We start from the raw sequence: 10,876 nt of genomic DNA on the forward strand, positions 1-10,876 counted from the left end.
TGTAATCAAAAGAACCATCCGGGAACAATGTTTTTGCTCAATTAATAGCAGATCCATCAATGCTTGTCTTTTCTTTTCACCCTCAATTAACTGCAACAGGGAAGCCAGGCTACACAACCAATCAATCATGCTGAGCCTAACAGAGTAACCGGTTTTGGTTCCACGTCAATTTGCATTATGTACTTGTGATTATTCACTGGTGTTTTGAGTTGAGAAGAAAGCCTTCAATTGTTTTTCATACAAATTAAAATAAAACTTCTTCAATGCCAAAGTGTGGAGCGACAGAAAGCAGAGGAAGGAGGGAAAGACTTGCAACACATGGCTTCGGCTGGAATGGAACCAGAGATATTGCAACCATATGTGACTAAATTTGACTGAGGGACTGCCATTGGATTTTTTTGAATTTTCGTTTTGTCATATCATATGAAAGCAGGGAGTCATAGCTTCAAATAGAGATATTGGTTGTTGAGTTTGACCCACCAGTTTGACCCACCAGTTTTGAAGCTTATAGAGTAATGTCTTGCAGAAAACAACAAGTTGAGAAAACAGACTTGAAAGGTTCACTTCTGTTACACCTAACATTACACCTAGCACCTAGTTTAAGCATTTATTTCATATTTACATGTCGATTTCAGCTCTGACACTTATTCCAGACATGCTCTAGTATGTGAAGAGTCTGCCTGTGATATTAACTCATTCAAAAAAAAAAATCTTCTCTGGTGAAAAGCTGGAATTTGCGCGATGGCAGGCTCTCAAATCTGGTCACATATGGTTGGTGCTCTATGACTTCTAATGCGGTGCGCCTCCCCAGTTACAGTACTTTTTTTTAAAGTTAAAATTTAAAGGATTGCTTAGATACCTTTCATATGAATTCACTTCCTTTCTCATCATTTGTATTAAACAATGACCACATGCACTGAGTCATCACCAAAACACAAGCCAGAGAATTTACTGGAAGAACACAGACCTTTTATTATAGAAAAAACAAAACAGAAAAATGGGATATACTCGGGAACCGTTCGCCCCACCGACTTCAAATTCGACACACGCGTTCCACACCACAGCAGGGGGTGCAGTGCCCGGTGTCGAGTCGGTCGGACCCACGGTTGTCCAGAACCACCTCAAAAAGGCCTCTCCCGGGGCTCTGGACAGGGCCCCTGCCCAGGGTCCATATATGGTGCTGGCCTGTTCTGACATCATTCTGACATCTGCATAGACTCCATATTTGGGCATGCCTGACAAAGAACTCCATATATGGCCATAAAAGGGACACAGACATAATATCTGGGTGGGGCATTTCCAACTTGCATCGTTTCAAGTAGGCCAGTGCCCAACGGGCACCGCTGTAGAGGCCCCATGGGCACCGCTCTAATAATAATAAACACATACAAACCAGAAAAAGTGATGTAATATGAAAAATCGGACAGATCCGTCTTGATCACATGACTATAGAGATAATGGCCCTCATTTATCAATGAGATTTACGCCCAAAAATGGGCGTACGCCAAAATCAATGCAAATTTCCGCACTATCATTCCAGTGTGACTTTGAACTTTGATGTACGCCACGCCAAATCGTTATGTTTGGACAAAATCTGTAAGAGTAATGGCAAAACAATTGTATGGCAAAACAACTGTTTTCCAAAAATCGGTGGCGCTACAATACAAATTTCTTCCTCGGTCACATGACTATAGAGATACTATGTACCATTTTGCGTCATGTTTGGACAAAATCTGTACGAGTAATGGCAAAACAATTGTATGGCAAAACAACTGTTTTCCAAAAATCGGTGGCGCTACAATACAAATTTCTTCCTCGGTCACATGACTATAGAGATACTATGTACCATTTTGCGTCATGTTTGGACAAAATCTGTAGGAGTAATACATTTAGCAAAAATCCGCCTCCTGGTGCCACTATAACTGGCCGATGTGAAATATTTTGGGTAGAGGTTCTGCTCTGGCAACCAGGGAGTGTGTGCACAGTTTCACGTTGATAGGCCCAACTGTCTTGGAGATGAGCTGTTCACAGACGAACGGACACACACATACACAGACGGACGGACAGGGTGCAAAACATAGTCTCGGCCACGCCTTCAGCCTGGCAGAAACAATAATTACCTGAAGTAACAAACAATATTGGTGAAATAATACAGCTTTAGCCAAAACAGAACATTTACTGTCATCTAGTGGTCGATTTGGAGTAATACACAGATCTCTTCTCAAGCCACTTACTCAGTTTCACATCACTTCTAAGTGCTTCTGAAAGAGTTGAAGGATCGACTGAGTGGACTGAGCTGGGAGACGAGGTGTTGAGGTGTCGGGTTACTGTATCCTACCTCCAGGCCAACATCACTTCCAGGCAGGACAGTCTTGGGTATGGCTCCGTTGGCAGGGGTGGATTTCAGAGTTGGAGGAACCATCGCCCCAGGTGTCTTCTGGGGTTGTGGCATGTGGACAGGGAAGCCTCTTCCAAAGGAAGGGAAGACGGGGAAGACGGGGACAGATGACTGTGGGTCTTTCTTCAAGGGCCATCCTCGACCTATTGTGTCCATCATCATCTCCATGAGGCCAGGGGCTTCGTCTGGTGGTGGTACAGAGCTGCTGGGGGTTTTCTTTAGGTCTGACGCAGGGGCTGTGGCTGGAATCTGGGCCACTGGGGAAGGAGCATACGGTTGGGGACAGGGAGAGTCCACTCGCATTGGGGATATGGGTTCAACCGTTGCAGGGTAAGCGGAATCTACTAACTCCATCTGGGGTAATGCATCTTGGTCTTGGTTCCAGCGCCCATTTGCTGGTGGCAACATCTCTGGCTGAGGTCGGGAGTTGTCTAGGTTCTGGTGGGCATTTGCTGGTGGTGATATCTTGGACTGAGGTCGGGAGTTGTCTAGGTTCTGGTGGCCATTTGCTGGTGGTGAAATCTTGGGCTGAGGTCGGGGGTTGTCTTGGTTCTGGTGGCCATTTGCTGGTGGTGATATCTTGGGCTGAGGTCGGGGGTTGTCTTGGTTCTGGTGGCCATTTGCTGGTGGTGATATCTTGGGCTGAGGTCGGGGGTTGTCTTGGTTCTGGTGGCCATTTGCTGGTGGTGATATCTTGGGCTGAGGTCGGGGGGTGTCTTGGTTCTGGTGGTCATTTGCTGGTGGTGATATCTTGGGCTGAGGTCGGGGGGTGTCTTGGTTCTGGTGGTCATTTGCTGGTGGTGATATCTTGGGCTGAGGTCGGGGGTTGTAGCGCTCTAAAAGGCCCTGGTCTGTAAGAGGGTACATCTGGATTGCCATCTCATACCGCTCCTCGCGGATGCGTTCCATGTCCCTCAGTTCCAGGGGCAGATCCAACTCATTGCTCTGTAGGCAGATGTGAGTAAACATAAGGCGTTCCGTCTTGCCATAAAAAATACAATTTTGTTATACATCACTCAGTTACTGGTGTAATTTACTCCAGTTCTAATCAGCGCTGTGCATAACCAGGGACGGTAGTGGCTCAGGTAGGTTAGTGTCCAAGTGTCCTTGAGCAAGACACTGAATGCTCCTGATGAGCAGGTTGGTGGGGCTTTGCACGGTTTCCTCTGCAGTCGGTGTGTGAATGGGTGAAAGTAATGCACATCGTACAGCGCTTTGGATAACACAAATCGCAATATAAATGCACCTTTTACCATAAGCTGTCACATCCTTTTAAACTCTCTAGCAATGGCCAAAGAAGAGGACGTGGTCATACAGCATAAACAAAGGCACAGTTGCTAATCTCATTCCTTGGACAGCATATTCATTCTACGGGCCGACGGTGGAACAAACTCTCACTATACCTTCGAAAGGGAGCCTCTGTAGACATTTTTAAAGCACAGCTCAAGACCTACTTCTTCACTCTTGCTTTTAAAATCTTTGTTATTCATGTTCTCACTGTATTGACTTATTCACTGATATTATTTTAATGTCGTCTTTTGCCTTTGCTTTTCTTTATGTCATGAAAGGTGCTATACAAATACATTATTATTATTATAATAAGTATTTAAGTATTATATTTATTTAACAAACAATGTCCCACTGAGATGATCAAAATCCACATTTCCATAATAGGCAGCAGTACAAATAAAAAGGTGGTAAGTATTAAGTCCTATTGCCAACTATTTTAGTCAGAGGACTCCGAGTTGAATATACTGCATACTCAAGTGACCATGGCCTTGCACACTGCCGCACGACTACAGAGCGAACAATGCATAGCTCAAAACCCTGATGCTAGACAGGAGGGTGTGGAGGGAAGTCTCGCATCGCATTCTTTTGAGGTTACTCCATCTTAATTCCAAGGAGACCCACTGGGACATAATGGTTAATCTTATATTCAATATTTTGCACAGAAAATGAACAGTGGCACAGTTAGTTGAGGCATAAAAGTGCCAGTCATTCCACAGGCAAGCCAGCACAAAACTGAAACATTTACGGGCTCCTTTTGTTCAGTCTGTGCGGGTTAATGGTAAGACCTAAACATCTTCATTTTTATAACTTTTATAACTTCAGATTCACACAGTGATTTCCAAATGTAAATCAATCGACGTAACTAACAAAAAAAACAACAAGCTTGTTTGTGTGTATGACTGACCAGGTATCCGGGGTCACTGGTGAGGTAGGCGTTCACCAGATCCGTGTAGTCCTTCATGAGAGCGTCCAGCAGCATTAGTCTGAGAGGCTGCAAGTGGATCACTGACAGAGCCATTACCTTGAGCAGGGCCACAGGGCAGGGACGCTTGTACCATATCTCCCCATCTTCCTGTCAAACCATGCATATTATAACATGCATGAGCAAGCCGCATGCACAACCATAGACGATGTGTAAATACACCGTCTTCTATTCATCCTTAACTTAACCAGGTAGATACAAGGAAAACCTAGCTAAGACAACAGCAGCAATAAAATAAATACAGTTCATCATACAGTATCATGGCATAGTGATATAAAAGCAATGAAAAAGCTGTCACAAAGTGACAAAAGGCATCCTGTCCTGCTAGGCTGGGTGCTGGAACAAAAAATGTACATGAAATAACAAAATCTGCACACCAGAATGCTGCTCCCCTCATTCTGGTGTGTGGATTTTATAGTTATTTCATAGATAAAAAGCTAGACACCCTTTTATTTATTTTATTTGTTTAACATGTGCTCAGCTCTATATTTATATTTTGATCTACTACTGTGTGTAGTAGGTATTATAACCATATTGCATGTGCAGTGTGTGAGAAGAACCTTGTCCTTGATCATGCATAAAATCACATAAGCACATAAAGTAGGCTTTATGATGCGTTTGATTAATAGTACAGCATTGAAACGGGGACCCAATAAGTCGGTCTACAGAAAACAAGTTCTTACTCAAATCTCAAAGTTTTAATTCACCAAATGAAGTGTTTTCTAGTTCAGCAAGTGCTCCATCTAGTGGACCTGGTTTGGTAGCTACTAAAGGCAAAGCAAAATGAAGCTACAAAGATAGGGGAAGCTTCCCTTTGTTGGCATTATACTGTATAACACAGTGGTTCGTGCACCCCTTGTGGTGTGGGGGCGCCTTCTAGGGGGTGCGCGACATGAAATGGTGGTGCTATGGTTTTATTTTAAATATATTAACATAGTATGCCAATATATGGCAAGTATATAGCCTATGCTGCCATATTCAGGTTCATATACAGGTCCATCTCAAGTAATTAGAATATTTTGCAAAAGTTCATTTTCTTCCTCAATATAATTCAAAAAGTGAAACTTTCATATATTCTCAATTGATTGTGCATAAATTGAAGTATTTAAAAACTTTTTTTGTTTTAATCTTGATGATTATGGCTCATGAAAATCAAAAACTCCTATCTCAATGAATTAGAATATTTTACAATACCATCTGAAAAGTATATTAATGTATGCAGTTAATACTTGGTCTGGGCTACTTTTGAACAAATTATTTCATCAATGGGGCGTGGCATGGAAGTGATCAGCCAGTGGCACTGTTGAGGTGTTATGGAAGCCCAGGTTTGCTTTGATAACAGCCGTAAATTATTTTGTATTGTTCAGTCTTATGTCTACACCTTCCTCTTGACAATACAACCTAGATTATCTGTGGGGTTCAGGTCAGGCCAGTTGGCTGGTCAGTTAAGCACAGTAATACATGGTCAGTACACAAGTTACTAGTAGTTTTGGCTCTGTGGGCAGGTGCCAAATCGAGCTGGAAAGGAAAATTAGCATCTCCATGAAGCTTGTCAACATACTGAAGCACAATGTACTCTAAAAAGATGGCTATGTTGAAACCAGTGTTAAGTTTTCACTGTCAGTGGATCAACACCATAGCAGATAACATGGCCTAAATCATCACTGTGTTTTGTCATTTTATACGTTGGCTTTTCAGAAATAGCAGATATACAATCTCACAGTGCATCACTTTGTGCTGCATCTTGAAAGTGAATAATGTTTTAACACAAATCTTCTCTTCTGTAGGTCCCTGGCACAAAACATTTCCAGATGGGGGTCCGTGTCCAAATATATATCAAATTGGGGGTCCTTCAAATGAAAAGGTTTGACATGTACCTTGGTGAGCTTGGACTTCATGAGCAGGGAGGAGAGTCTTGAGGATGGCACCTCCAGGTGAAAACCTACAACCTGCTCTAGAGTACTGACTCTATCTGGGAGAATTCCCCCTGTCTCCTTGTAGAACCACAACACATCGGCCACCTAAACAGATGCAGACATTTAATGAAAATTAAAGATAGATTCAAAGCTAAAGAACAACAGAATGCTACAAATGATTGCCATAGAAACAACTGCATTGAACGCAGAAAATGTACATTTACAAAAACGTTAACAATAGATGTACAAGCTCACAACACACTGCAATGTGAAACTCGTGTGAGATTGATGATCAGCTATCCTTAATCCTTTAAGAATTTGAAAGGTGTGCAATACCTGTGTGTCAAACACATTGGTTAGCTTTACTCCAAACGAAGTCGTCAGACAAGCAGCAATGCCTTTGCTGTCATGAATGACCTATAGTGAAGGAACAATTCCAAACATTAAAACCAGGAAAGCATCGGTGTCCTTGTCCGGGCACCTAGGCTCCTAATGCACATTGAGGGTTTGAGTCCCGGGGGGGGACTCAAAAAGGTTTGAGATGGTTAAACAAAAGACAGTCTCAGATTCTGAAATGGTTTCTTAGCTCACCTTCAGAATGCGTTTACTTTCCAGGATCATGGACAGGCCATTTTTGAAGGCACGGCCTCCAAGCTGGAGGATGTCGAACAGATAGACTGTGTTCTTTGTTGCAATCTTCAGAATAATTTGACAGACAATAGTCAGAACATATCACATTTTTCAGCATCCATGACATATCAAACGTCATCAACCTGCCTGCCTCAGATTAAGATTTGAGCTATCCCTTATCATGGATATAGAATAGTCCTTTCAGAATATGGTAAAATTAAGTGCAACATCGCCGCCTGTTGGTATGCTAAACATAGGGACACGTACAGAACGGACAAAGCTGGGCATTGGAGTGGCTGCACCCTATGGTTGCACCACTCAATAAATAAAGGGCAACAACAGGAATTGAATAAGGTCATTTTATCCTCTGTGCAAACGTAATCATTGCAGCTGAATTACATTGTTTATACTGTACATTCATATTTGCGCAGTGCAGAATAGACAGTAGTAGGCTGAATGAATGTACGCTGTCAGCCCCTGTCCTACTTTCGTCTTACTTAACCCAAGAGCAAAATAGCCACCATGTGAATATGGTAGATTCCAAAGACCAAAGCGGCTGCACTCCTCATCACCTGCGGACACTCATCCTCACCTGCAACCAGCAGAGTCTCTGCATCGCCTCCACTCCATCAGCTCCTACACCAATCACCTGCTGTTTCTTGATTTGCATCACCTGATTGGACCAGATGACATGAACAAACAGGTCAAAAGACACTCTACATAATATAACATGTACATGGCAATATTCCCTCTTCGGAATATGAAGCTAGAGCAAAATGGCCACCGTGTGAATATATGTAGACATTTCAAAAGCATGAAGTGTGTGTGTGTGTGTGTAATAAGAGGCTTAACCTACAGCTGGTCCAAACTTCTCGTGAAACTCATCAATGACAACAAAGTTGATATAGTCTTCTTCGTCATCTTCATCACCATCTAAAAAACAGGATGAGCACGGCCAAAAATAACGAATGGTTTATATGAATTATTCATGATGGGAAGGAACACTTCATGTAAATATGAAAGTGCAAAGCAAATATTGAAAAGAAAAAAAGAAAACATCACCCAATGTGACACTCTTCCTGTAGGGCTGAAATTCGTCCACTATGAGATGGCCTTCAAGTATCTGGTCTGGGGGTTTTCTGTGTAGATTAGAGACTAGATTCAGCAAGTGGCAAGAAACAACACTAGACCAAATACAATACTGGAGCAATCATTGCTTACCTGCTTTGTGTTTCATCAGGCATTTCCACTGAAAATTAAGTTAAACAAGATAAGTTATCAGATAAGGGAAAAACAAGAATTACGAGTCATAACTGCCAGGTGCAGAAAACTCTTGTTCATGAACATCTTCAGGATAATCAGTTTGTGTGCCGCAGCCTCTGCCTCAGCTCACATCTTCACGTTGCAGTGTTCAGAGTATGGGTTTTATGCTGTTCAGACTATGGGTTTTATGGGTAAGTCTCCCATTGGCTTAGAGGCAACCTAGACATACTGTAGAGTAGAGATGAGGCAGCCAATCATGAAAGAGTGTCTACAACGGTCGCTACTAGAGGTAGTAGTGAATGTAGGCCAGGATGCTTTTCAAGCACCTGGCAATATGCTGCAGCCCACATGAGGTTTAACTGTCATATTAGGTCAGCTACTCCACTGTGGTTAGTCTTCTATGATGAGAGACTTGGCTTGTTAAGTTGTTACTAGTGCACTGTGTTCAGTGACCGTTCAGGGGCGAGGCCACCATTTAGAACGCATGCCGGAATGGAGCTTGCCAATTCTGGAGAACCGCTCATCTGATCGAATTCACAGTAGACACTGCACTTCCTGCAATGCCAAGTGTGAAATCTATCGGCTAACAGTTAAAGATAAGCAAATGAGTCAAACATAAAAAGTAACAGATTCCTGGAATGTACAGTATAGGGAATGAAAACGTTTGAGAATCTATCAATCTAGGCCTATACTATAGGTTTTCATTTCAAGGACCCCCATAACAGAGTGTTCAAATGGAACCAAATGGTACTACATTTGTACTCTTGACGCCTGGCCCTGGCGTCATTCATGTGCTATGGCCGTCATTTGTGCATATTTGCTTCTAATCATGACGCACACCGGATCTGGAGAACCGCAGATCAGACTTCACTCCACTGCACTTCCCTTGGTGTGTATATCAGCAATAAACACACCAAATGAAAAGGCAATGTATTGGATGGTTCTTGATATATGCGAAAGAGAGACACACACAAGACAATACACCCATACACACACACTCAGAGATTTGTTTGTGTGCCCCTGGAATTTATAGAGCTTAACAGTGAGTGGCATACTGAGTCCGGTCAGCCTGACCTATATACTACTAGTACTCACCATTCAGAACCTCATGTCCAAAGAACATTTTCACCCCAGGAATCTTTCTTCCATTCTTGACATCAACAACTGTAACAATGAAATCCCATAATTTAAAGTCACACAATTGCTTTTGCAATGCAACAATAAATTGAACGTCTTATGAATATGACTTAGAAAAAGTAATGTTCTTCTTTCAAGTCTCCCCAAAAACGCTATAATTCAGAATGCAGCCGCTACATTTCTTACAAGGCTCTAAACTCTAAAGGAAGCTGAAGACATTCAAAATTCAATCTCCATTAGTGGTGCTACTCAATCTCAATATACTGTAGATGCATGCCAGGATTGGGACACAAAAGCAAGGTCATCAACTTTCAAGAGAAGACATAACAGTTAAGAGTGACATAACAGAAGAAAAGCCATGTTAAAGTAAATTAACTTTAAATTCTAGTCAAGTGTTGTTTCACAATAACACAAATCATGCGTGTTGTGTGGTCAAATTCTATTAACTTTAAAAAACCTCTCAGACATGGTACCATGCAGTCAGAGATCACTCAATTTTGTATAGGCTGCCCAAATGTTTTAACTAAACTTCACCAAATAGCATAATAATATACTTAACCGTGGTATATTGTATAAGACATATCTTAGTTTCTTGAGACAGCCATATTTTTTTTTAAGTTAAGAAGCTGCTGCTGTGTTTTTCATTCATGCTCACTGGGAGGAGTTTGACATTGACAACACATTGGCACATTGAAGCTAAACTACAGTTGTTAACTAAAACGATGATCATAAACTAAGCCAAGACCGCATGAAAATGGTAGGCCTACTTAACGAGTACCAATTGATTGATTTGACTGATTGACCAAGTAACTGACAGTTTGCAAATAGTACAGTGGTGGACAGTGCGATTTTACAATGATTGCTAAAAAAAAGGGGGGCTTTTGTTGTTTCCATTGCGGTCCTGTGCATTCAATTAATCGAGAATAACAACATGCATACGGAAATAAGATCCAAAGTAAAACACTTGACTGACCATCCTCTAAGATGATGGTTTTGTTGAGGTTGATGCGCTGCACGGTGCCGATGTATGCAGCCGTCCTGAGGGTCAGTTTAATGCGCTTTCTCTTCAAGATGTCCACGAAGTTGAAGTCTTGTGAGGACATCATGTTTGTTATCTGTCCGTCTGTCAAATAAATGCTTTGATAAATCTTCTTCAACGACGTTCTGCTCAACTTCAACTTGTCCGTCCGCGTGTTGAAGACCAAACCAACCTCGCTCTGCAGCTGCAGGTGCAATAATGGCGTCTTCTATCTGGGAGTG

At 42.1% G+C, this 10,876-nt stretch overlaps 1 protein-coding gene across 1 annotated transcript; it reads right to left on the reverse strand.

Moving 5' to 3' along the window:
• Positions 1-943: 943 nt before the first annotated feature.
• On the reverse strand, positions 944-10,872 carry exd1 (exonuclease 3'-5' domain containing 1). The gene is made up of 11 exons (XM_079528922.1): positions 10,590-10,872; positions 9,575-9,643; positions 8,438-8,465; positions 8,279-8,355; positions 8,073-8,149; positions 7,809-7,889; positions 7,178-7,282; positions 6,923-7,003; positions 6,548-6,691; positions 4,593-4,760; positions 944-3,343 (listed from the first exon to the last, which is right to left on the reverse strand). Exons 1-11 carry the CDS (start codon positions 10,720-10,722, stop codon positions 2,252-2,254), a joined length of 2,055 nt encoding a protein of 684 aa, XP_079385048.1. The 5' UTR covers positions 10,723-10,872; the 3' UTR covers positions 944-2,251.
• Positions 10,873-10,876: the final 4 nt, after the last annotated feature.

This window comes from Electrona antarctica (assembly GCF_951216825.1).
Source record: "Electrona antarctica genome assembly, chromosome: 18".
NCBI lineage: Eukaryota > Metazoa > Chordata > Actinopteri > Myctophiformes > Myctophidae > Electrona > Electrona antarctica.

Coding starts and splice junctions, on each gene's coding strand:
- exd1 (XM_079528922.1), bottom strand. CDS start 10,722: ATGATGTCCTCACAAGACTTCAACTTCGTGGACATCTTGAAGAGAAAG. Junction 8,356..8,437: donor CCTGATGAAACACAAAGCAG/GTAAGCAATGAT, acceptor TAATCTACACAG/AAAACCCCCAGACCAGATAC. Junction 7,283..7,808: donor AGAGACTCTGCTGGTTGCAG/GTGAGGATGAGT, acceptor ATTATTCTGAAG/ATTGCAACAAAGAACACAGT.